This window comes from Xenopus tropicalis, chromosome 2 (genome assembly GCF_000004195.4).
Source record: "Xenopus tropicalis strain Nigerian chromosome 2, UCB_Xtro_10.0, whole genome shotgun sequence".
Lineage (NCBI taxonomy): Eukaryota > Metazoa > Chordata > Amphibia > Anura > Pipidae > Xenopus > Xenopus tropicalis.
In genome coordinates this window covers 63,578,614-63,606,173 of record NC_030678.2, presented here as the reverse complement: position 1 = coordinate 63,606,173, position 27,560 = coordinate 63,578,614, and the positions used below count along the sequence as shown (strand labels likewise).

Below are 27,560 nucleotides of genomic sequence, written 5' to 3'. Positions count from 1 at the left end.
TGGCAATTTTTACTTATTGTATTGGTTATTGGCTTTTTTGTATGTTTTCTTGTATGTTTAATGCATGCACCCGTTTATTGTACAACGATGTGCAATATGTTGGCATTTTATAAACACATATTAATAATATGCAATAGAGTTCTGCATAGGCAATAGGGCTGCTGACTAGTGATGTGTGGGCCGACTTGAGATGCGTGGGACAGACAGGTTCAGTCTGACATCCGCACATCAGAAGCTGGTTGGGGGCAAGTTAGCGCCAAGAAGTTCTTCTGCTTCCCACCCCTCCCGTAATGTAACTGAACCCCACTTCCAGCTCTGGTGGCATCTATTTATAGGTGTGCGTCTGCCCCACCTCCTCGTGACGTCAGAGATGGGGTGCGGGTCTATAAATAAACATGAAGCCATGGATCAGTTTGGGTGCGGATTTAGAAGGGATGGGTTAGAGTCAGGTGTGGGTCGGCCCAGTCTCGATCCTATGATTTCTGTAGGACCGGGCAGAGAAAAAGCATGATTAATATGATCCTTAAATGGGATGTTCAGTGACCACCCAAAAAAGTGTTTTTGCATAATAAATGAACATTCAGTGGTTTTTAAAAATTATGTTTGTAAATATAGTTGCAGTATAAAAAAATAGATACTGACAGGTACTACTGCATTGTTTTAGAGAACAAATAGGTATAAACAAATACTGGGTTTTAATTGCAATTGCATTTAGAACTACAGTGTAAAATTTAGAGGACACCTATCACAAAACAATAGTTTCACCCCCTGCAGGGAGAACTCCAGATGATGTAAACGATAGTATTTTTGGAAAAATAGCTTCCTGTTGAGTGCTGTGTCCCTTAGTGCAGCCATGTCAGGCTGTGACATGCACATGTGAGTGCCTGGACTGGCTCATTATGCACGTGTGTATTGTTGGATCTTCCAGTGTGTATCGTGAGATGTCCATGCATAATGAGCTAGCCAGGTACTCATTTAGACATGTGCTCTAGCATAGATGCCCACATTGGTAGTTCACTCTCAGTGGGGGAGAGGGGAACCCCACTCAGTAGGGTGCTATTCTTGCAAAAGTACTATTGTTTCCTCCATAAGCAGTGAGTTAGCCCACACCTCTGGTGGGTATCCTTACTAATATTATATTCAAGTCCCATGCCATTGTTAGTTAATGGCAGACAGAACTATTTTGAGTGTTTTGTTCCTTAAGTGTTTACTAGCTGTGTGGGAGGGAGACAGTGCTCAACCCCCCCCCCCCCCCTTTTAGGGAGAATGGGGATTACCTGCCAGAGAACTGTGCTATTACGCTTCTATCAATGGATTTATTAAAGGGCAACAACTGTTATCCAGTATGCTTCTCTGACTACAATCAGTATGTTCTTTGTGCCTACAATTTGTTTGGGTAATTAAAATTGTAAGATAGGAAGAGGATACACCTCTGCAAAACAAAATTAAAACACAAAGCCTCTGCATAGGTTACAACACTCAAGTAGCCCTAAGCTTTCTGCTGATGATGATAAATTATCATTTTATATACAAAAACTAGCACATGGAATACATCACTGTGAAAACTTACATATACCTTTAATAACTTTACCATGCTGCACTGTTATTATATATATGTTTATCTCTCTTTACTGTTATTGTACAATCAACATTGTTAAAATTTAATAAAAATATAAGTTACAAAAAAAAAAAAAAACTAGCACAAACCAAAAAATATTTGAAGGTAAAAAGAAGGAATCAATAGTTCTAATTGCTAATAAATATCACTTTTGTTTTGTCAGCTCCCTAGACATGCCATGTTATGACAGTGATGATGCCAACCCTCGGAGTGTCTCCAGCCTCTCTAACCGTTCTTCTCCAGTGTCTTGGCGTTATGGACAAGCTAGCCCAAGGTTGCAAGCAGGGGAGGCTCCATCACTGGGTGGGTGTCGATCAGAGAGTGGTGTTGGAGGTTGGCAGTTTTCTCACACTATGCCTCTACGTGGTGGAACAAGAATCTGCAATATTACACAACATTTAGATTTGATGGACCCTGGGGGCCGTGATATTAAAAGTGGTTATGGAAGTGACAGTGATTACCAGCTGGGCAAAGAAACAGCAAATGATGATGATGACATCATCACCAGGTGAGTGCAAGAAATTGCAAAATTATTTTAAAACAAAGCTTTTTTTTACTTTGCACCCTGCCTTCCATTTTGATCTTAAATACCTTAGGTCGACCCCATGAATGCAGTGCTGCCCACATTATGAGGATCAGAAGAGGGAACTGTAACATGATATGGTTTGCTAATTTCAAAACTAGACAGATGTTTGAAAATTGAGAACATGCATAAGCCCAACTCCCTTTTAGCAGCTGTTAAAGAAGCATTTGCATATTGCAGTTGAAAAATACCATAAAATTATTTACATTGACCGCATACCTTTGAATTAACATTCGGAGGGGTAATTTGCTTTAGGGTACAAATGCTAGTATGCTAAAGGGTACAAATTGTGCCCTTTATAGCCCATACATTTACCTTTCCATATACAATTTGGCACTGGCAAAGGCTATTTTTTTTACACATCCAGCATACTGATGGTATTACCTGTCAGTAACAGAGTTTATCTGCAATGCCAGAGTAAGGGCACTGTTGCATTGTTATATGCCACAGATGTCAATGCGGATTCCCTGGAGACAAAATTGAGTTAACCAGATGCACTTTTCAAAGTAATTGGATAAAGTTTAAAAGCTTAAAACTTTTGGTAAAAGTATTTAAACTCATATGTAGACTGCATAGAGTATTTTTACTAGGGATGCACCGAATCCCGGATTCGGTTCGGGATCCGCCCGAATCCGGGCTTGTTTTTTTTTAAAGGATTCCTAATCATAATTAGCATAAATTAGCATATGCTAATTTGCATTCTGAAAGGGTTAAATTGTCAGGTGAAAAAAAATTTTGGCGCAACCCCTTCCAATCCTAATTACCACAAGTTAACTAGGATTCGGTTCGAGGTTTCGGCCAAATCCTTCACAGTGGGTTCAGGGGTTCGGCTTTACTCAAAAACGTGGCTTCGATGCATCCCTTATTTTTACCATTTAATAGGAATGAAAAGAAAAGCATTTAAAGATGACAAGCTTCTAAAGTATTAATCAAGAAGGCAAGAATATAAATTGTTGGATTTTTTTGAGAAGTCTGGAAAAAAATGTAGGTTTTTATTTGCACTTGTACATATGTTTGTAAGTTTACAGAAGGTTGATGTGAGTTAATTGTTAGAAAAAGTAAAAACATAATTAACAAAATAAAAATAAATGTATGTCGGTCACTGAAAAGTCTTAGTTGATACATTTTTTTTTCTTTGGCCCTGATGAGCATAACCCCTGGATTTTATTAGAGGGAGCTGTTATAAGTGATACAATAGTTGCTAACACAGGCTGACAAAGTAAAACACCAGGGTGAGGGACATTGAAAATATCTCAAAGCTTGCGTTTTCTATCATCATATGTCCAACAAACCCATATGTACAAAAATAAATCATTCTCAGTATTAATGGCTGTGGTCTTCTGAACAGTTTAATGCCAGGGAGTAAAGAGGGCATTGGTTTTTAAGTGGGGAACTGCCAAGACGTGGAAGCCAAAGTATAGAGGAATATTCATTAATATGTTATTGTTTTTACAGTTATTTTACTGTATATTAGTTATAGTATATGGAAATTGATAATTGTTGCAAAATTATAATTTTGAAGGGGTTGTCCACCTTTTTCGGGCACTTGTTTCCAAAAGCCCTTATTGCCCGAATACAACAACAATATATTTATTTCTGGTGTTCGGCTGATTGTAGATTTTGCTTGCTGTATGAGTATTGGCTGATGGATCTTTTATTGGTAATTTTCAAGCAGGCAAAAACCTAATACCACCGGACAGATTCAGAAATCTGAATGTTTTGCTGTAGCTTCAGGAGAAACATATGGGCTTACTGTACAGATCTGACAATAACATTGTTTTGGTTCTACACTGATTGTAATAAGACACATTTTTATTCTTTGTTATTTTGTTTTTCCAGTTGGGATGAGAGCAGTTCAATCAGCAGTGGGCTCAGTGATGCCTCTGGTAATCTGAGCTCTGAAGACTGTAATGCTGTCTCTCTTGCTTCAATGCCATCTACTCCTACTGCATCTCGAAGAAGTTCTGCTATTGCTGTAAGATGGGAATTGTAAAAGTTGGAATAACAAAAACAGTAGGGCAATTGTATCACAGTTTTTGTCACCAATGAATTTTTACTTACATTAACAAGGCATATTGAATGCCAGGTTCCTCCACAGCCCTCCAAACAATAACCATATAAAAGGCCCAAATGTGTGGTTTAGTGCATTTTCAATTTATATGCAAAGGAAGTTGCTGTTTAGAGGAACAGTGTTTTGCTCAGTGTGTCTTCAAGTGTGTTCAATCAGGTCTCCATTGCAGCCTGCTTTCATTGCTGTCCCTAACTTGTTAATCTGATATGCAAGTTAGAGGTTGGGGGACACCTTTGTGCCTCCCTTTTCCTGCCCCTCATTAATACAGTTCTGCTTAACACAAGCATGGTGGTAGCTGCAGGTCTCTGTGCTCCAAAAAAGAATGCAGGGACTAGTGGCAAATTTTGAAACAACAACAGTGGCTGATTGTACTCCTGTTTTTTTGCACTTTGCATACTACTTTCTTAATTGTAAATGACCCCTTATATATCTACATAGCTGTAGCTCTGAAAAGACTTAAAATTGTTAATACAAGTATACATCTATGTGATATTAAGGATTTGGAGCTGGGGGAAATAAATCAGGTTAATATCTTAATTAAAGGGAAACTATACTCCCAGAATGAATACCTAACCAACATATAGTTTATATTATGTTAAGTGACCTATTAAAGAATCTCACCAAACTGGAATATATATATCAGTAAATTTTGCCATTTTACATCCTTTCTCTTGATCCACCATTTAGTGATGGTCTGTGTGCTCTCTCAGAGATCACCTGACAAGAAATAACGCAGCTCTAACTGTAACAGGAAGTAGTGTGGAAGCAAAAGGCAGAACTATGTCCATTAATTGGCTGATGTGGCCTAGCATGTATGTTTGCCTTGGCTTTTTGTGTGCACTGTGAATCCTATGATCCCAGGAGGTGGCCCTTAATTCTTAAAATGGCAATTTTCTATTTAGGAGTAGCTAATAGCACATACTACTAAAAAAGTATATTTTTTGAAAATGGTTTATTTAGATGAAGCAGGGTTTTACATATTAACTTGTTTATGCAATACATTTTTATGGAGACCTACGTTGTTTGGGGGTATAGTTTTCCTTTAAAGCATAGTACAGGTATGGGAGCTGTTATCCAGAATGCTTGGGACCTGGGGTTTCCGGATAAGGGGTCTTTCCATAATTTGGATCTCCTACCCAATAGGATTGTTTAGGATATCTTATTATACATATATTATAATTGAGATCAAATACAAGGTACTGTTTTATTATTACAGAGAAAAAGGAAATAATTTTTAAAAATGTGAATTATTTGATTAAAATGGAGTCAATGGGAGATGACCTTTCCGTAATTCGGAACTTTCTGGATAATGGGTTTCCGGATAAGGGGTCCGATACCTGTATATAAATTATTTTCACATATTATCATAGTTTGCATAGTGTATGTATGTATGTGTTTATAACTTTATTTATAAAGTGCCACAGGGGTACACAGCGCTGTACAATCTTACAAAATACAAAATTACACACAGGGAGGACAAGTATTATAATAAATAAATACAACAAATATATATAAATGCACAGGGAATAAGTGCCATGTGGTATGAGACACAGTAGGAAGGAGGTCCCTGCCCTGTAGGGCTTACAATCTAAGTAATAGTGAACCTAATTTGTCTATTCATGGCATTCTCCACAGACTCTCTGGTAGACAATTAATCAGGAGTTGTTATGAAATGCAAGCTTAGTTTTTACAAAGCCTTAATGAGACCAAAGGATACATTTTTCTCAAGATACATAAATTGTGTAATATCCTTTGAACCGTGGGACCTCTCATCCTTATCTCCTATCTGCAGCTCCGCACAGATTCAGAGAAACGTTCACTGGTAGAGAGTGGACTAAGCTGGCACAGTGAGCCTGAAGAACGTGGACCACGTAGGATGGAATATGACAGTGGCAGCCTCAAATCAGAGCATGGGTCTTCACGTTGGAGGCGGGAGAAGAGTGATGATCTCTCCAAACCTGAAACCAAAAAACCTGTCACCCTTGGGCAGCCACTTCGTAAAGGGAAGAATCCACCAGTGGGAGTTACATCACCCATTACCCATACTGGGCAAATCGCTCAAAAGGGAGGAGGTACTTATTTTTGTTTGTTTTTTTAACTTTTGAAAAAAAGTACTAACAGCTTTTAAACACTGCTAAACATATCTGTTGTTGGATGCTCATTTTTAGGCAAAACAGAGCAGAAAGCAACTGACAAAACCAAGCTCACGCTAAAGACAGCAGCTCTCCAAAGATCCTCTTCAGATGCTGGTCGAGACCCACGTTCACCTGATGCTAAAAAACCCCCTTCTGGCATTGCCCGTCCAGCCACTTCATTTGGGTATAAGAAGCCAGCAACACCTTCTTCCCCCATCACTGGCTCCACCACCCTAGGAAAAGCCCAGAAGACCTCAGGAATCCCAGTTAAGCCCACACCTGGCCCTGCAGGGATCAATAGGAAGACTAGCCTTGATGTATCAGGAGTAACAGAGGCTGGTTTCCTATCACCCTCAGCTCGAACCAACATTCAGTATCGCAGCCTCCCACGTCCAGCCAAATCAAACACAATGAGTGTTACTGGAGGCAAGAGTACTATTCGGCCCCTTAGCAGCACCATTGATGTAAACTTGGTACCAGTGCAGGGGAAGTCCATTGGTGTCCCTAACTCACGTCTGAAGGAGCCTTCCAAGGTAGGCATAGTTCGGCTGGGGGTAAACCAGACTGACCGTGAGAAGGAGAAGGCTCGTGCTAAGGCTGTGGCCCAGGACACAGAGAGCAGAGTAGCCAATGCCAACCAAATAGAGCCCCAATGGCACAAAGGAAAGGAACCAACTGCAATAACCCCACACAAGTACGTATGATTCTAATAAATGAGTACAATTTTAGAGAATGCATGTCTTCAATATATGTTTCTGTTTTTCTTTTTATCTAGGGCTATAACAAAACCATTCTTAAAGACGCCAACACTCTCCAATTTGGATAAAGTTAATTCAAACAGCCTGGACTTCCCTGTGCCAGAGGAGCCCCTAAACAAACAGTTAGAACTTCCCCAAGGAGGACCCTGCCTTACTCCCAGCCCAGCTCCCATCTTGAATATCAACACTGCAAGCTTCTCCCAAGGTATTGGCAGCTTAAGGATGTATCCAAAACTATCTGGGTTGCATCGTAGTATGGAGTCTCTTCCTCTTTCTATCAGTGTGCCCCCTTCACCTCCTGCTGGTGAGGAGAGGAACTTGCCAAACACCTGCTGGGGTGACATGAAGCTTAAGTCTCCTGTAACTGAGAGGTAAGGCATTTATTTAATTGAACGTATAACATCATAAGATAAATGAGTACAAATGGGTGAAAATGTAATATATATTTTTATAATATATATATTATTGGCTTCACATATGCTCAGTTAAAAAATATTATCACAGGAACAATAGTTTTCCCTTGGACAATTTCTTATGGGACATTTAGTTTAGGCTATCTTGCTTAGATAATTTTCCACCATATCTTAAATAAACAGACAATAAAAGCAAACATAGCTATTGTGTAGATTTTTTACAGAATATTGAAAAAGTACTTGTATAAAACAAAGCTAACGCATAACTGGCACATTTATGTTACAGCAAGAAAGAAACATAACCTATACTTTACTATGCATACAAAAATGTTGATGCACCAACTGATTATAATTGACAGGGCACATGTTATAAAAAGACCACAACAGAATTGTGAATACTATAGGGCCAATTCACTAAAGTGCGTTAAAACGTGCGCTATTTATAGCATGCGTTAAAAATGTTATCGCGTCTAATTTTTTGCCTTAACGCACGATTCACTAAAAGGATACTTGTGTTAATTTAGACGCGATGCTGCTTGCGTTTATTTAAGTCGCGAAGACTATTTTCGTGCGGTATTTGACGGAGCGCGCGGTAATGAACGCATCGCGCACAAATAGTCACCGCATGCAAAAAAACGCACGCCATATTAGCAATACACGGCATTACTTTCGTAAAACTACTTTTAAGAAAATGACCATTTCCCTGCAAACTGGAGGATGCATCACTCTTAGGGCCAACACATACTTGGATAAATAACACTGCAAAGTCCATATTTTATTGCCAAAAGCTCATTACTGTACTTTTCTATAATTACCGCCTGCCTCAAGTAGGTGTTATTTTTCGCACAGACAAATGCGATATTTAGCGCGTCTAAGTGTTTGTGAATCATGCGTTAGTATTATTTCTGCGCACAAATTAACGCAAAGCGGTAAAATGAAGGCATGCGGTAGCGCTAAATTTAACGCATACGATATGCGACTTAACGCAAGCGATAATACTTTAGCGAATTGCGCGTTTTTTTTTCGCGTCAATTTTAACGCAAAAAAGCATGCGATATGCGTTATCGCACTTTAGTGAATCAACCCTTATGTCTTTAAATGTAAGACATCTGGCATCAGGTTTACCATAAAACAACAGCTAAGAACAATTCATGCAATGTTCCACCTTCTACAACTTTCTTTTCTGTGGTTCCATTCCACAGCTCTATACAAGACAGAAACACTTTGCCGAAAAAAGGTTTGAGGTACGTTTTTTTAATTACCTTTTAAAAGGCTATAGAAATATTATCTTTTTACCATTTATAAAGCTATATAATAATGTTTTTTTCACTAAGGAGTCTGGGCAAAACTGCATCACATGTTTGGTTCTCGAATTACCATCCCATCCTGCTTAGTGTATTGTATAAGAAACCTTGACTAGAATAAATTCCCAATAGTTTTTCATTTCAGAGGAATAGAGTTTAAGGGGTCATTTACCTCTGAAAAGGCATTCTGCAAAAGGCAAAAACAGCACAGTCCACCATTTATGACACTTTGAACCCTGCCTTCTTTGCTAAATAAATTGCTGTAGGAACCACCCCTAGGAATACAGTGCTGCCTGCGTTAAGCAATGCTGTATTTATAAGGGGCAAGCGCAGTGGGGTACGTTGGAAACCCACCCTTTCCTGTCCTCTAACTTTGGCTTCATTACAGTAGGTAAAGTTGATTGATTAACTTGGACTTTGTTGGATTTCTAAGTCAGTGTAGTTTATGTACAGATGGTGTTTAATGAGAACTTCTTAAACAGCGATGTTTGCCTTGTTATTGTAAACAGAAACATCTACATACCTTCTTTTACTATTCTAAATTCACCAACCCAATTAAACAGAACTGCTGATTGCAGTTCTTTTTAGGCCAGGGCATTAAAAGAGAAAATTGTTTCATACTTACTGTAATTCTTTTCCTGGCCATCCCCGTAGTAGCATCTCCAAAATCTCTGGGTATTCCCTCCTCCCACAGTGATGACCCGAGCAATAAAAAACGGGGGGGGGGGGGGAATAAATAACACGACCATCGATTTTCTGCATCAGAAAACATTTCAATTATGAGGAAACGGCCTGCAAAACTTTCTGGCCAAATAAAGATTAATTTATGGGACAAAACATCAAGCTTATAGTGCCTGAGAAAGGTATTGGAAGAACTCCAAGTTGCCGCCTTGCAAGTCGACTCCTAGAACATCCCTGTTCTTTGTAGGCTGTAACTATAGCGGTGACAATCCAACATCCAATGGTTTTGATAGTAGCCGCCTGTCCTTTATGACTACCTGCTTGAACCACAAACAGATTTCTGGCTTCTCTAACGGGCTGTGTCCTGATGATATAGGTCTCTAGACAATCTCTTACATCCAGACTCCTATACATCGCCTCATTACTGGGAGGCATCTCCAGATGAAAAGAAGGAAGAATTATAGGCTCATTGAGGTGAAACGAAGAGACAACTTTGGGTAAAAATTCTGGCATGGTTCTAAGGACTGCCTTTTCAGGATAAAATACTGTAAATGGAGGTTCACAGGAAAGTGTTCTTAACTCACAGATTCTCCTTGCCGAAGTCACGGCCACGAGAAAGGTCATTTTAAGAGTCAAATGCCACAGGGAGATTTTGTCTATAGGGTCAAACGGTTTCGCTGTCAGAGCTCTAAGAAGAAGGGGAAGATCCCAAGATGAAGCCCGTATCTTGATTGGAGGGTGTATTCTTTTGGCGGCTGACAAAAACCGAACTAGCGGCTCCTCTGCCCATCTAACATTTAGCATTGCAGACAGGGCTGATACCTGCACCCGAAGGGAGCTCCATGACAATACTCTATCTACACCCAACTGCAAGAACTTAAGGATGTTATTCGTAGAAGGCTGAACCGAATAAAATCCTTGCTGCTGTGTCCTACAGAAGAATCAATCCCAAATCTTGTAATACAGGGAGGAAGTAGTCACCTTCCTGGCCTTCATTAAGGTAGAGATAACCTCTGTAGATACTCCCAAATTCACCAGCCCTCTCCTCTCAACCTCCACGCCTTGAGATTCAGATCCACCGCCTCGGCCTGCGGGTATGGAACTCTTGAGAAGAACCGTGCCACCTTTGAGTTCCGCAGCGTTGCGATTAGATCTATGGCTGGAGTCCCCCATTTCTGAGTGATAAAGTTGAAGACCTCTTGATTTAGTTCCCATACTGTATAATCCAGAGGGTGTCTGGCATGAAAATCTGCTGTGATGTTCTCTCTTCCTGGAATGTATACCGCAGTGAGATCTTGTAGATTCTCCTTAGGCTCCTTGTGCTGCTCTGCCTTCTCATGTAAGACACTGCCGCCACATTGTCTGACCTTACTTTTATTGAGGCATCTGCGATGAGATCCATGAAGGCTCTTAGGGACTGTTCTACAGCCCTTATTTCCAATATATTTGAAGGGACGGGTCCTACGTTTGAATGCCAGACGCCTTGTACAGAGCGACCAAGACAATGTGCTCCCCAGCCTTCTGCTGAAGCGTCTGTATAGACTTCGACCTGCTGGCTCTAATAGTGGAAAACCGCAAGTTTTCTTTCTCTTCTCACCATTGGAGACTTGATTTTATGCTTTGAGGTAAAGGAATCAATTGAGACCAGTTCTTCTGGTCCTTGTCCCACAGACTCAGGATCTGGAACTGTAGTGGCCTCATCTTCCACCTGGCCAACTTGACTAGGCCAATGCAGGACGCCATCAACCCCAAAATTTTCATCAACTGCCTTGCAATGATCTGAGTCTGCAGACAAACTCTGTGAATCTCCGTTTGTAGCTTCACAACTCTCTCCCGGCTTAATGTTATTATGTTGTTCTTTGTATCTATGAGAGCTCCTAAAAACACTGTAGTTTGAGGGAGAAGATTGCTCTTTTTGTGGTTTATCAACCAACCTAACTCTTCGAGCTTGGATATCGCCAGATCCCGATTCTTCATCGCTTGTTCTCTGGACCTTTCCACAAGAAGGAGATTGTCCAAATAATGGTAAATCTCCAGACCTGCCTGTCTGAGCCATGATATGGCCACCACAAGAACTTTTAAAAACGTTCTGGGGGACATTGATGTAAAGGAAAAGCAGTCTTCTTGCTGCAAAGACAAAGTCTGCTTAATGGTTTTGATAAGCGTGGACACAAGTTTGTAATCAAAACCATATGACTCATCATGAACTGCTTGCATCAAAGTCTTTACTAGTAGAAGCTCTTGCTCTTTTAGGAACAGCAGCCTGCTTAATTCCCTCAGCAACTGCCTGCTTTATACAGGCTAGCACATCCTTGGATGAAGAATCAGCTCTGTCAGAATCCTCAGAGTCACAATCCATAGGCACCTTTGCATGCACTGGCTCAGACACAGAAGGCTTTAAGAACTCACATATATAGTTGTTGCAAAACTTCTTTCCCTTTAAAGCAGGCTGGAAGCCGGTCAATCAGGCTCTAGACTCTGCAGCAGTTTCCGGACTCTCAGGGGTGAGCGACATACTGGAACAGAAACAGTATAATTAACATCCTTAACTCACACTCTCTCTTTGGTCTTACTCTCCACACTTAGCTTCTTACGTTAACAGGCTGGTTCTAAACGCGACCCACGAGTGCCGTGTTAGATGCTGTAATAAGCGGCACCTTTGATGACGTCATTGTCTGCGCCGGCAGAACCTAGGCAACGCGCACCGGGTAACTGGAAACTAAGTTCCACACAAACCGGACTTGAAATCCAACACCCTGTCACCAAGGGGTCTGATTGACTTTTCACACTTCTTTAAAAAAAAAAAAAAAGACTGCATTAGGCTAAAAATATAATTCAATGACAATATAAACTTACCTACAACTTGCCTTACAATATTTTCCTTCTGCAATTACAGAGAAAGTTAGCAATTTCTGCTCTAACCTCACCAACTGCTCCCTTAACTCCATATATTCACACTTCCTTTGCACATGTCATGTAGGGTCATTGGTGAGTAATTGGCAGGTTAGAGCCTAAATGCTAAGTAACATGGGTAACACACAAATGGGGATGCAGAAGTAGAAGTCATGAGTAAATGTAAGAGAAACTCAAGTCCTTATACCAGGCCAAAAATCAGAGGCAGGCGACAAACAATGAGTAAGTCTGTGATACAGGTAAAAGGTCTGTGCTGGCAGCAAGCAAGGAAAGTCCAATAAACAGGCAAAGGTCTGGACAGGCTAAAGACAAGGAGAAATTCGAAGAACAGGCTCAATACTAGGAGATCAAACATGAAGCAGTCAGGGAATAGGACAAAGACTCAGGAACAAAGCAAGGACTAAGGAACTCTGGAACCAGGAACGGAGCATGGATCAGGCAAGGATAATCAACAAAATCTCTGTTTTAAAAAGCTTTAGTGAAACAAAATTCATTGTAAAAATCATAAATAGAATTTCCTTTAAAGAACATAAATACATAAAATCATGAAACCCAATTTTTGTTAAAAGGTACAGATCACAGTAAAACTTAAATATAACTTACATAAAAGTAAAATATCACATTTAAATTTGTGACCATTCACTTCAGCACCATAAAAGTTATGTTTTATCCCTTTCTTTTTTTCAGTTAAAAAAAATAAATGCATTTTTCTAAAAGCCAGGGCTATGCAATCACGCATTAATATCTCTTCTGAGTTATAATGCATCATATTTTGAGTTCTCCAAAGAGCATCTTAAAAAACAAGTTATTATTTTTCATAAAACCATAAATTGAGCCTGTGGTATGCATTGTATGTGTCCATAAAGAATTACATTATAATCCATGTTTCTGAATCCCCCTACCAGCTTTAAAAAAATAACTTACTGTTCTCCATAGTTCTTATGCATAAAAACAGTTCCAAAAGAGGTGTAATACAGTCTCTTACTGAAAGCAAGTCATTCTGGGGCATTTAGGCTGTGCGGTCACACCTCTTTTATATTGGAAAGCCTTAGTAGGGAGACATTCATGCACACAGGCCCAAGCCAAGTCCTTCTGGCTATTATAAAGCTTTATCTGGCACACCCTGGCCCATAAACATTCAGTTTCTTTCACATTTAAATTTAAAATAGAGATCTCACTTTATGGTTCATTGTTTAATTTTCATCTTGTTTTTAATATGGCTCCATATTTTTATTTTGCAGATTAAAATTTCATAAAACCAGGAAGGGCTAAAACAGACAGGGTTTTTAAGAGAAAAACACGCCATCCATGTTTCTTGAAAATAAAACCTGAAGAGTATCAGATAAAAAAGTCAATTAATTGTCTGAATGATAATTCTTCAGACATAAAACCAAATACTTTGTATATAAAAACCGTTTTATGCCTACCATCCCTTTGCCACCTTTCTCAGGCTCACCTAATCAAATATTTACTCACACTTACTTCACATTTTCTTGAACAGGCAGCCATCTCTAAAAAGGTATTCTCCCTTCCTTTCCCTCCTTGCTTCATACTGCACATGTGTTTCATTCCCTCCCCCCCCCCCCCCTCTGCCAGATCCGCTTCTGATTGGCTGGTGGGCATGTGTAGCTCAGAACAGGAGACAGGATCAAGTTACACACATGCTCAGAGAATAGGAAGGCTGCCGCTGGCAGCCTACAGGAAGGACAGAGATATTTCAGTGATGTCACTGTAGTCTTCACACTGCTGTAGGCTGCCAGCACCATATCTCAGAGAAGCAAGCAGGGATCTGGGAATTTAGATATGCAGTAAGTACTTAAAAAGAATGCCTTTAGACTTACTTTTAATTTATATTAACCTTTCATTGTCCTTTAATACTATGTTAAAATAGAGATTTCTTTCTCAACATTGCAACAAACATATTTAAATTATAGAGAGTTTGCAACTGGGTGTATCATTTTTCATAAAACTCTCTCTTTTGCATTTTGTACCCCAAGCTTTATAAAATAACTCTTAATTATTTCTTGAACAATTTCCCGCCATGTTTAAATATCAGTGTTGCGCGCATTTTTCTGCTACCATACTTTAAAAACAGTGTTAAAATCATCATAAATATTTTCATCATTGAGCAAGGTGGTATTTTGATTCCAAAAAGCCGGCCCCTTAAACAGTATGGCAACTCCCGCATTTCTGTTTACATTTGATCCAGTCTTTGGCATAATTCTCATAGTCTCATCAAAAGAAAGACCTTTAAAACATTGTGAGATAATAGTGAGATAAAAAGAAAGTTTTTAATGGGGACATTAATGGTGTCAATGCTGCTTCCTGAAGGATAAAAACTCAACACTTCTAACAAATTTTGCACAAAAGGCAAAAGTTCTGAGCATGGGGAACCCTGTCTCACAGGGATTTCTTGTGAAGAATAACTGGAGATGTCCTCAAACAGGTGTGGTCCCTGCTTCCTCAGGCGCTACTGCAGTAGCTGCTTTATCAATATTGGCATAGGATTTCCTTTGTGCCCGTCCTCTGGTTCCTGGTGATCACATATACTGTTTCTTTGGCTTTGGTACTGCAAGTTTCAAGGGGTTCACCCACAGAAGACTGCAAATCCTCTTTAAGCTCAACCCCCTCCTCCCGCTCTGCCCTGTCTTGCAGTGGCAGGTGCAGACTCTGCAGCCAACAAACCCCAAAGTGAAGACTGCACCCTCAGGGCTAGAGCTGGCTCTGGAACCTCTGCTGTGTCATCACCAGGACCTCTAATGTCAGGACCTCTCTCTTTGGAAACCACTGATTTGGAAACGCCTTCCAGAGGAACACATTCAGCTTTCTCCACAGGTTTGGCTGCAGACTTCACTCAATCCCCACCATGGGCAGCATTTTGCTCTTTACTTCTGTTTGGGCAATTATAGTATACATGGCCTACCCCAAGGCACAAATGATAGTGCTTAGCCTTAGAACACTACTTTGTCACATGCTCAAAAGAATCACAGTTTCTGCATCTGCAGACTTGCTGACAGTCATCAGTAGAATGTCCATATTCATGATATGTGCGACAGAAACTGCCCATGCCATCAAAGAACAGGTCCAATGCGTCCAAACTGGTTTACCACATTATGCATAAATTTCACTTTTTTACAGTATAGAGAGAGCTATGTGGTAACATTCTCTTGGGGTACATTGGGAATATACATTTTTTCCACCAAAGATTTAGCATCCACCATTTCATAATGTTAAATCACATTAAAGAAAAAGGAAAGTCATTTTGGCATTTTACTCACAACAGATTCACCAATAGAACACTATATTTATTCGGCAGAAAGCTTTACCTTACCTGATTAAAGAGCCCTAGAAGCTCCCTCCGTTTGGTTAAGATAGCAGCTGCTATTTTATCTCGGTCTCAGTAGCTTCCTGCGGCAGCTCTAAGCTGTTCGTAGCTCAAATCACACATTCTGATGGGAGGGGGGAGTGAATTCTTATGGGAGGGAGGAGCAGGAGAAGGGAAAGAGGAGAGAGCTGCACAGGCTCTGGCCCCGGGAGTGAAGGAAGTCTGACACTAAAGAACATGTTTACAGAAAAGGAGACAAACTCCTGTGTTTCTTTTGATAGAGGACTCAGTGCAGATTTTCTGTGAGGGCTTATGACTCTATTTACATAGACCTTTCTGATAAAGCTTACATATTGTTTTTACCTTTCCTTCTCCTTTGACACCTTTTTAAAGTTCATGATTACATTGAACATTGTTCAAGCTTTTTAACAAAATCAATGCAGGTTTTCTTAACAAAAGTATTATACAGTATACACCTTGCATGTGGTAATCTTGCAGTGTCAGGATCTTATCAGTTGAAATAATCCAAATAAAAGCATTTTTATAATATATTAAATTCCTCTTTCTCCTCTCTTATCCTTCTCAAACTCCGTTCTTACAGAATTATTTACCCACGCATATAGCATTTGTGGCTGCCACCATGGCTGTACTGCTTGTTTTTCCTCACCAAAATGGCTCAGGCATCCAGAGAAACAGAGAGTAAATAACTGGGTTCATTGGAAGGACCCTCTCACAATAGCAGCATAGGACTTAAAGTCAGAGACCGATGCCCCAAGGCCGAAGGTTGGTGCTCCTTAGATACCCAGCCAGAAGATGGAAAAATAAAAAGTTAAAGAAAACTGCTTTAAGCAAAACCACTGCTAGATCAGGCTAAGAGATCTTAATGATCAAGCAACAGGCCATTGCAAGGAAAAAAAATAAAGCCACTTAATTACATGATCATTGGCACATGTTGTCAACAAGGTAGGTGGAGGAGAGACGCAGGGATAGATAAGTGAAGTACCACAGTAGGACAGACTGGCACTATATCCAAAAGCCTGCAGTGGCTCAAGAAGTTAGTGCAGGTAATGTTTAGCACACAGTCCAGTGTTCCATTCTGAATGGTTCCTGACAGCACATTTCAATGGGAGAAAAGATCCCCTGCTTTCTGTCTATAATGTCCTCTAATACACTTGTAAAGAGTAATTATGTCCCCTTGCAAGACACTTTTCTCCAAAGAAAACAACTCAGGCTTGACAGCCCACCCTTTAATCTTCCATTCCTAGCAACGCCTTACTAGGTATCTTTAAAATTATGTTTTTGTCCCCTAAGTTAATGCCCTTTAAATGAAAGACAGTACTTTATTAGCCACTGAACGACATTGCCTAGAGTTAAATAGCTTGTTATCCAAAAAAATCCCCAGAAACTTTTCAATCAAGGTTACCCCCAAACAAACTACAATTTAGTGTATAATTCAAATTAATGTTATCTGTACCAAAGTGCATAACCTTGCAGTAATCAACACTGAACTTCATTTGCTAGTTTGCTGGCCAGTGTGCCAGTTTAGTCAAATTGCTATAGTTTTGCACAATTTAGTATCATTAGCAAAAATAGAAACAGTATTTACAGTATAATGCCCTCTTCATAGCAGCTTGAAAAACAAAGGGTCAAGGACAGACCCTTGCGGTACTCCACTAACAACACAGGTCTAATTAGAAATTGTTTTATTTAATACCACTCTTCAATCTATCCTTTAGCCAGCTGTCTTTCCAATTACAAATATTGTGTTCCAGGCCAATGATTAAGCAGTAACAAGTGTTATCAAATGCTTTAGCAAACATAGGTAGTGGGCAAATTATTTAAAAGTTTGTTAAAGGAGAAGGAAAGCTACTGAGACAATTTATTGCCAATAGATTAGCCACAATAGTGCAAGCACAAACGCTATATTTATTCTGTAAAATGCTTTACCATACCTACGTAAACAGCCCTAGAAACTCTCTTTGGGCTTCCAAAGTTAACCTATTCTACCAAGATATTTAAATTGTACTTTAATTAGGGCTTTACTGGGCCCCTGCAAGCCCCAACTGCTGCTAGACTCAAAACACAGAAAGAACTCGCCAGCGTTCGGTCTAACCCACGCTGTAGTGTTGACCAGCTGCTAGCAACACACTATTGTGCCAGCGCTTGGTCTAACCCACAATCTGGAGTTGACCAGCTGCTATAAACGATAAAAAGCCATTAATTATACACAAAGAGAAAGAAAGTTTGCCAGCGCTTACAAAAAATGAGGTGTTAGTACCACACTTTGGCCAAAATATGTAAGCTCACGTGCCACGTCAAGGCCCCTCATTGTACGTGAGTCCTACACTGTCTAATGACATTGAGTCTGTGATGCAATTAAAATAAAGTCCCCCAGAAAACAATGTGACTGAGTATTAAGACCTATTGCACCTACCTTTAGCTCAAAAAGGCTCTAGTGGGAAAGCAGGGAGCTTTTAAAGGAAAAGTAACACAAAAAATTAACTCTAAATATATTCCTTCTACATACTTTTATTAACATATGTATCAGAAAAAAATTGCAATTTGATAAGTGGTTTTTGAGTAAAATACATTACCACTGATTTATAGGGCAAAGCTTGAACGGCGATCTGGCGACTGCTTGACTTCTGGGTTAATCCGGAAGTTCATTTGCTGCATTCTTTAGAGTCCGAGATTCTGTCCTGTGAGGGATTTATTGGGGTTTTCAGCGATGGTGCTGGGAGAGGGATAGGTAATAAAGCATTTCTTCTTCCTAGATAACAGTGTCTGCCTGTAGGAAGGGATCGCTGTCTGAGCCTGCATGGGGAAAGGGGGGGGAACGGAGGGGGGGAGAAACCCGGAAGTGTGCTGCAAAAGTAGGGAGAGAGCTGCTTCCTGAGCTATATAAGGTTAATTTTCTTAAAAACCACTTATTCTATTAATATTTTGCTATGTTGTATTTGCTAATCAAAGTATTTAGAGAGGATATTTTGAATGAGAAAAAATTGTGTTACAGTTCCTTTAAGCCCCAGCTCATTAGCACACACATGAAAGTGATTCATTGGTTTAAAGGCTACATAGCAGCTAGAAGCAAAATTTGGCTACAATTTGTACACAAAACACAGAAAGAACTCGCCAGCGCTCGGTCTAACCCACGCTGTAGTGTTGACCAGCTGCTAGAAACACACTATTGTGCCAGCGCTCGGTCTAACCCACAATCTGGAGTTGACCAGCTACTATAAACGATAAAAAGCCATTAATTATACACAAAGAGAAAGAAAGTTTGCCAGCGCTTAGTTTGCCTTTAAAAATAATTTTTACAAAAAATGAGGTGTTAGTACCACACTATAAACTGCTAGACTCATCTGGACCAATAATGTCTTTAAATTTTTTACCCTTACAGAAGAATTATATGTGCACAATAAAATTATTTCATATTTTATATTCAGTTATTGTCTGTTCCAGATACCAGTCACACTCTCAGGATGAATCAAAGGAGAGACGGCACTCACACACAATTGGGGGAATCCAGGATGCTGAAGATCTGTCTCCTCTACCTCCACCCCTTCCCCTTACCAGTGTGGGAAAGCCTCCAATAAGCAGCTTGGGTATGTTTTAACAGTATATTTTTCTGTTGTATACATCCATACTGTGAATAAGTTGTGTCATCTTCATGTCCCATTTTGGATCATGTCTTTACCAACCCATGAAGTTTTTGTCTTCCTTTGTGTACCTCCTGAGTCAGTTATGTAAAAAACTAGCTTAAAACAAGAGAAAGCAGACTTACTTCTGCCTTAATTGATACAAAACTGATATTGATGTTATTATGGGTTAACTCTTATGAACCTTAACCAGAGTATGGAATATGGGGATCATAACATTGACCAAACTATATGCGCTACCTGTTTTTACCTGAATTCATTCATTAAAGGTACTTGCACCAAAACATGCTCTTTGCACTTTCATACAGTGGTGCTCAGAACATATCAGTCCCTCCTGCTTCCTGTTCTGTTCTGTGCTGCTGTTGGCACAGAGGAGCTCTGAAGCTACCACCAGTTCACTGCTCAGGGTTCCCTCAGCAGCCTGCATCACTAGACGCAGCGCATTTGTGTCTAATGAATCAGGTGCATGCAAAGAACACCAAAAATGACACCAACCGGACTTGGAAAAATGTCAGCTCAGTTGCATCCACAAGGGCCACAAATGGTGGGGAGAGAATGATGCATTATGGGTGATTACAAATAGAGTAGTGTGGGGGCGCTATTAGCCAGCACCAAAATTTTGACAATCGATGCCCTTTATGTAATCTCTGGGCTCACTTTTTAATAACTTTGTCAGGGGAAACAACAACCAAAGACAGTTCACAGGTAATACCCTACATAATGGAATCCTGCTAACAAAAGTCACAACAATGGAGGAAGGAAGGGGTAGTATACTTGTAATCTAATTCTCCACCTTGAACCTATGTACCTAAAATAAAAATTCAATTTCCCTGTTTAGCTCAAAAAACAACAAAAACCATAGAACATTTTTGTGATTAAAACAATAGGCAAAAAGTGTGTTTAGCTTAAGCCCTTATCATTGGCCATGTGTTCAATAAGAGGGTATGCTGTCTCACTGAACAGAAAAGCAGAATAAACAAAAGTAATGTAGACATTTGCAGTCGTGTTGGAGCAGGCAGCTTCTGTCGTGAACTTATGATGACTTGCTTGTAATTGTGAACATGAACTCTAAGGAACCCTATAATTAACACCAGCATGAAACTCCCAGTAATTTCATGGTTTCCTTGTGTCATGTTTCCAAAGCCACAACTGACACCATTCTCACACAAATGCTGGGGAAAAAGTACTGTATGTATGTATGTATAACTTTATTTATAAAGCGCCACAAGGGTACGCAGCGCTGTACAGTCTTACAGAATACAAAATTACACACAGGGAGGACAAGTGATATAATAAATAAATACAATAAATACATATATGTATATATATATATAAGTGCCATGTGGTATGAGACACAGTAGGAAGGAGGTCCCTGCCCCGTAGAGCTTACAATCTAAGTGGTTGGGTAACATACAGGCACAAACTCGAAGGTAAGAGTGCATCAGGTATGGGCATTTGCCCTTAAGCGCAGGACTGGGCAAAATAATGTCTTAGTGCTCCAGAAGGTAACAGCTGAGTTTTTTCTTAAAGAGAGTGGGTGAGTTTTCCCTACGGAGGGATTCAGGGATAGAGTTCCAGAGGTAAGGAGCAGCGAGATAGAAAGGTTTAAGACGAGAGAGCGCAGTGGGTGTGGATGGTGTAAAGAGACAGAGGCTCTGAGAGGAGCGTAGGAGACGACCAGGAACATGTAGGGAGACCAGTGAAGAAATGTAGTGAGGAGCAGAGGAGTGAAGGGCTTTGAATGTCAGCAGAAGGATTTTGTAAGCTATCCTTTGCTTGACAGGCAGCCATGCTAGTGAGCTTAGTTGAGGCTGAGCAGGATCCCTCTTAGGAGAGAGCAGGAGGATCCTGGCAGCAGAGTTTAAGATTGATTGCAGGGGAGAGAGGTGGGAGTCTGGGAGGCCGGTTAGTAGGAGATTGCAGTAATCTAAGCGGGAAAGGATAAGGGCATAGATTAGTGTTTTAGCTGTTGCTTGTGAAAGAAAGGGGCGTATCTTGGCAATATTGCGGAGGGAAAAGCGGCAGGTTTTGGCAGTGTTATTAATATGGTTAGAGAAGGAGAGAGACTGGTCAAAGATAACCCCAAGGCAGCGTGCAGAATTTACAGGGTTGATGGTCATGCCATCAATAGTAATGGTGAAAGGAGGAGGAGGGCCAGGTTTGGGCGGGAAGACCATGAGCTCTGTTTTAGCTAGGTTAAGTTTGAGCTGGCGTCGGTTCATCCAGGAGGAGATAGCCAGGAGGCAGTTACCAATCTGGGTTTGGACATCAGCAGTTAGTGCAGGGGTGTCTAAATATATCTGGATGTCATCTGCATATAGGTGGTATTTAAGACCAAAAGAAGAAATAAGGTCTCCTAGAGAGAGAGTGTACAGGGAGAACAGCAGGGGACCAAGCACAGAGCCCTGAGGCACCCCCACACTAAGCGGAACCGGGGTAGAGGATTTGTTAGTAAGAGCGACAGAGAAGGAGCGGTTAGAGTGATAGGAAGAGAACCAGGATGCAGCTTGATCCCGGATACCCAGAGAATGGAGAATTTGCATAAGGATAGAATGGTCGACAGTATCAAAAGCAGAGGAAAGGTCTAGGAGAATGAGAACCGAGTAGCGTCCTTTGGCCTTGGCAGTCTGGAGATCATTTGCCACTCTACATAAGGCCGTCTCAGTGGAGTGCGCAGGCCGAAAACCAGACTGTATAGGGTCCAGCAGATTATGGGTGCAGAGGAAGTTAGTTACACGAGAAAAGACAAGACGTTCCAGGAGTTTAGAGGCTAGGGGCAGGAGAGAGACAGGACGGTAGTTAGAAAGGCAGGATGGGTCCAGCGTAGCCTTTTTAAGAATGGGTTTGACACATGCTTGTTTGAAGAGAGAGAGAAAAGTACCAGAAGCCAGAGAGGAATTGAATATGTGGGTAAGAGCTGGAGTAAGGGCAGGGGCGCACTGTTTTAGTAGGGACAAGGGCATAGGATCCAGCGAGCAGGTAGTAAGCGGAGAGGATCGGAGAAGCTGAGAAACTTCAGACTCTGTTACGAGACTGAAGGAGCTGAATACGGAGAGAGGAGATTTAGGAAGGTTGAGATTACCGGTATCTGAGGGTTGGGAAAATTGATTGCAGATAGAATCGACTTTGCTTTTAAAGAAGTCAGCAAAGTCCTGGGGGGGGTGTTCAGATACGATTGATTCATTAGGTGAGGGATGAAGTAGCGCGTTAAATATGGAGAATAAGCGCCGCGGGTTTGATTTATTATTATTTATAAGTGTGTTATAGTATGCTTGCTTGGCCTGGGATAGGGCAGTATTGAGGCACACCATAAGAAATTTATAGTGGAGGAAGTCAGCTTTAACGCGTGATTTCCTCCAAATGCGCTCAGCAGATCTGTATTTTAGTTACGCTATTGGCACACAAATGCAGGATAAAAGTGCTGTATTTTAGTTTAAAAATGGCATTCGAGGACTGCACTTGAGACCACTAATGAGGCATCTGTATGGTTCTTCTTACACAATACAGACAATAGACATCTTATAAAGTTAAGAGGCATAATATGTATAATAGGGAATTATTTAGTAACATTAGACAAAATTTGTCCTGATCCAGTGACCTACATATATTATTTCATGATCTTTACCACACTCAAACAAAGCTACTTTCTTGGACTAAGGGAGGCTGTGACCATGGAATTCATTATCACTTAATGTAATTATTATTTGTATTTCTTAACAGTGAGTCCATCCTCTGTTCCCCGCATTGCTCGCTCAAGTAGTATTCCAGCTCAGGATTCATCCTTTGAACTTTTCGGTTCTTCGAACCTCGGCAGTTCTCTATCACTTGCAGAACGTCCTAAAGGAACAATGACAAGATCTGGCTCTTTCCGTGACCATACTGATGATGGTTCGTTTAGATGAGTTTTTCATAAAAACATAAACAATATTATTATTTATTAATCAATATTATTATTATATTTGTATTTTATAGCTAACAATTTCAAACGTAGTCCACATGTTAAAACAAAAGTAAATTACTAAAATTAATATTGATGTTGGTGTATAGTTAATGTATGTGAGTGTATAGATTGTGTTTGCTGAGGTTTAACTGGAATGGTTGAATTTGGTCTTTTTTCAACCCAACATAACTATGTAACTATGTAGGCTGTATTAACGGAGCTTCCATTTGAAGCAGCGTACGTGGTTTTTCACAGTGAGAGCAGTGAGGTTGTGGAATGCCCTTTCTAGTGATGTGGTAATGACAGATTCTGTTAATGCTTTTAAGAGGGGCCTAGATGAGTTCTTGAACAAGCATAATATCCAAGGCTATTGTGATACTAATATTTTCAGTTAGTATTAGTAATTGTATATATAGTTTATGTATGTGGGTGTATAGATTGGTAAGTATAGGTTGTGTGTGCTGGGTTTACTTGGAAGGGTTGAACTTGATGGTCTTTTTTCAACCCTGTGTAACTATGTAACTCATGCATCTCCCTGCTGTGGAACACTTGGAAACTTGTGTGTAAGACATAGTCAAGTGGTACTCTACTTTTTTATTATCAGTTTTTTCCAATGTAACTCCCTTGCTTGGAAAGTACTGGAACACAGTGAGTCAAACAGCTCTGCTGGTGAAGTTCCTTTTAATTTACTAAACAGGATAAATAAAGCATTATAGGGTTTATTCATGTGTACAGTAGGGGGCCCATTTACTAACCATCAGATTTTTTAAAACAAAAAATCCCATGGGAATTAATAGAAAGTGGGTGAATTATTCTGTTGTGAGTTCTGATCTCAAATTTTGATAAACCTGCCCCTAAGCATTGCAAATTTCCCCTTAGGCTTCATTCAATAAGCACTTGCATCTGAGGCCTTGCTGTACTTTTCACCTCACACTGGATTCAAAAAGACCTGCACCTGTAATGCAAAGTAAGAGGCAGGGCAGGGTGCTAACATGCAGAAATGGAGTCTCGTTTTGAATTCCTCCCTGGCCTGCAACACCAGTATCATAACTTTGAGAAAGTACTATATTTAATTCAAAAAGCACTTTACTTTACTTAACTAAGATATACTGGAATAACCAACCAATTCAGATGAATGATTTTAATTTTTTTTTTTTAGTTTGGTTGATCCTTTTGCTAATAATTTGGGGGTGCCAATCTGTTAGGCACCCCCCCAGTGATTATTATCACTTACCTTCAACCGCAGCTCCTGTTCGCTGAAAACTTCACCACCCCTGGCACTACCATAGGAGTCCTATGTTGCCATCTTCTCTGCGCTAGGAAATCTTTGGTCGATGTGCGCTGTGCACATTCACAGTAGAGTGAGAAGCCGAGCTTATAGAGTGAGAAGCTCTACTGTGAATATGTACCCAGTCTGGAGCTGCAGAGAGGGTCAACAAGGAGTATTAAGATGATGATTATAATGACTGGGGGGTGCATAACAAATATGCATCTGCTAATGATTTTGCTGTTCTTTTTTCTATAAGCAGATCTAAAACATACATTTTTCATGCATACTGTACATGAGGTTTTACGGGTCCTCTAAATGTAATACTGAGCAGAACTTACACTCAACTTTCTTAAGTAGTAAAATTCTTAAGAGTAAAATATATAATATATTGCATTACCTTTTTAGCTTGTATTTAGATTTTTAGAAGTAACTGAACTTTGGATATACCTGTGATTTATGTGTCTATATTATTTTTTGCAGTTCATGGATCAGTCCTGTCTCTGGCATCAAGTGCATCTTCTACATATTCCTCTGTAAGAACCTAACTGTAATGGACATTAACAGAGTGCCTGAGTGTTATATGTAATTCTCATTGCATGAGCTGAATTTACTATAAAGGAATGACTTAATGCTGATATTCACACATTCATACTATTTCTCTCTCCCTCGTTTTTGCTTTGGCATGCCACATTTTTTCTCAGGCTGAGGAAAAGATGCAGTCTGAGGTACTTTCTGCTTAATTATCCCTCTTCTGGGACTACTACTTAAATTGCTGCTTTCTAAAAATGGCAGTTGACCTATTTACTCTATTTTGTAGCAAATACGAAAACTTCGCAGAGAACTGGAGTCCTCACAGGAAAAAGTGGCAACTCTTACTACACAGTTGTCTGCTAATGTGAGTTTCACAAACGGAGGGAGTTGGAGGGGTATCACTGTAGTGAAAATGATTTCAGCCGGCACAACAAGTAAAGTGCAAGCTTTTTGAATAAACACGCAGGGGCTTTGCCCCGCTTGCACTTTACTTGTTGTGCCGGCTGAAATAATTTTTGCTGGACTGTATTGAGAGTGCCGACTCTCTAGGCCGTGCACCAAGTGGAAAATTGTTTAGAGGAGGTAAGGGTGTGCTGGTGTTAAGATTTTTTCCATTGTATCACTGTAGTGAAACATTTGTGTATGGTCTATTTTCTTTTAGCTGTCAAAATACATATTACAAGTTGAGAAGAAAGTTATAAAACCCTGCTGTAATACAGCGTGTTTCTTAGCTGAATGTTTTAAGATTTAGTGGTAGATGAGTAAAAGTTGACTGCAGACTAGGCATGCTTTGTCCCAGTGCCCCTTTCACTATATTATCAACCCATGTATGTTTTTGACCAGTATGATTGAGTACATCTGTATGTGATAGATGTGTGCAGAAAGTGCTTTTTAAGTTTTCAGAAATTTTAGACCCCCAGTGAATGTGGCTTTCCTTTAAAAATCTCGTTAGATTTTTCTTTTACTTTCATAATCTAGTTTTTTTACTTTAAAACATATATATATATATTGTTCTTTTGCAGGCAAACTTGGTTGCAGCATTTGAACAATCTTTAGTAAATATGACATCTAGACTACGTCTACTTGCAGATACTGCTCAACAGAAGGTATAAAATATAGCTACTTTACTGTGTTACATAAGTCTGCACTGACTTTTGCACCTCCTGGGAATCTGTCTCATTGCCTTGTATGTTCACTGTCAATTTCAGGACTCAGAACTTGTAGACTTAAAAGAGACAATTGATTTACTAAAGTCAAAGAACTCTGAAGCCCAAGCTGTCATCCTAGGTGCTCTGAACCCAACAGACACAGCATCAAGAGGTATGATTGTATTTGCTATTTGGTATTGTATTTGTGTAAGAGTGTCTTTGTCTTTTTAATGTGTATATGGATCTTCTTTCTTTGGATTAGCAGAGCACCTTCTTTTTAAAAGGTTTCTTTTTATTGAGTGTAACAGTTCAGTGCATTGCAGTAGTTTTCTTCCCATAGAACAGAAGAGGTCTTATAAACTCCCTTGTGCTAATCAGTGGTACCAAGGAATCCACCAGGACTAATTGACAAATTTTGGTGTTAAGTATCTGCAGGAGGTTCAATTTGCCATAAATTTAGAATTTTAGACAAAAATGACTGTAGTGTCATTCTCAGATCAAAAGATTAAAGTTACCTAAGTTTGAGTTATATCTCAAACAACTGGAAGAGGCTAGTTTTCCTCATATTATAGAGCTTCAGCGGGGTATGTTTGGTGCAGAATCTTGAAATGTATGAGTCTGTCCCTAGCACTAATAAAAGATCTTTGCATGGTATCTGCTTCTTAATCATTGTTATCCAATCCAACTGGCTACCTTCTTAATTTCTTTGTCATTGCTAGTATACTGTTCTCCTAGGCCTGGTGTTGTTACATAGTTACATAGGGTTGAAAAAAGACCAGTGTCCATCAAGTTCAACCCATCCAAGTAAACCCAGCACACACAACCCACAGCTACCAATCTATACACTCACATACATAAACTATATATACAACCACTAGTACTAACTGTAGATATTAGTATCACAATAGCCATGGATATTCTGATTGTTCAAGAACTCATCCAGGCCCCTCTTAAAGGCATTAACAGAATCTGCCATTACCACATCTCTAGGAAGGGCATTCCACAACCTCACTGCCCTCACCGTGAAAAACCACCTACGCTGCTTCAAATGGAAGCTCCGTTCCTCTAATCTAAAGGGGTGGCCTCTGGTGCGTTGATTGTTTTTATGGGAAAAAAGAACATCCCCCATCTGCCTATAATCCCCTCTAATGTACTTGTACAGAGTAATCATGTCCCCTCGCAAGCGCCTCTTTTCCAGAGAAAACAACCCC

At 40.0% G+C, this 27,560-nt stretch overlaps 1 protein-coding gene across 5 annotated transcripts in view; it reads left to right on the top strand.

The window, feature by feature from the left end:
• nav1 (neuron navigator 1) overlaps positions 1-27,560 on the top strand; it is a 99,504-nt gene that overhangs the window by 27,391 nt on the left and 44,553 nt on the right. The window contains exons 3-15 of one of the 5 annotated variants that reach the window (XM_002932137.5): positions 1,782-2,126; positions 4,041-4,176; positions 6,065-6,344; positions 6,441-7,101; positions 7,183-7,536; positions 8,781-8,822; positions 19,264-19,406; positions 23,181-23,348; positions 25,151-25,203; positions 25,372-25,395; positions 25,488-25,565; positions 26,224-26,307; positions 26,410-26,521. In XM_002932137.5, the coding sequence (XP_002932183.2) occupies positions 1,782-2,126; positions 4,041-4,176; positions 6,065-6,344; positions 6,441-7,101; positions 7,183-7,536; positions 8,781-8,822; positions 19,264-19,406; positions 23,181-23,348; positions 25,151-25,203; positions 25,372-25,395; positions 25,488-25,565; positions 26,224-26,307; positions 26,410-26,521 (2,480 nt within the window). The remainder of the gene's footprint in view (positions 1-1,781; positions 2,127-4,040; positions 4,177-6,064; positions 6,345-6,440; positions 7,102-7,182; positions 7,537-8,780; positions 8,823-19,263; positions 19,407-23,180; positions 23,349-25,150; positions 25,204-25,371; positions 25,396-25,487; positions 25,566-26,223; positions 26,308-26,409; positions 26,522-27,560) is intronic. The other 4 variants (XM_012970897.3, XM_012970899.3, XM_012970893.3 and 1 more) reach the window with 4 other exon arrangements.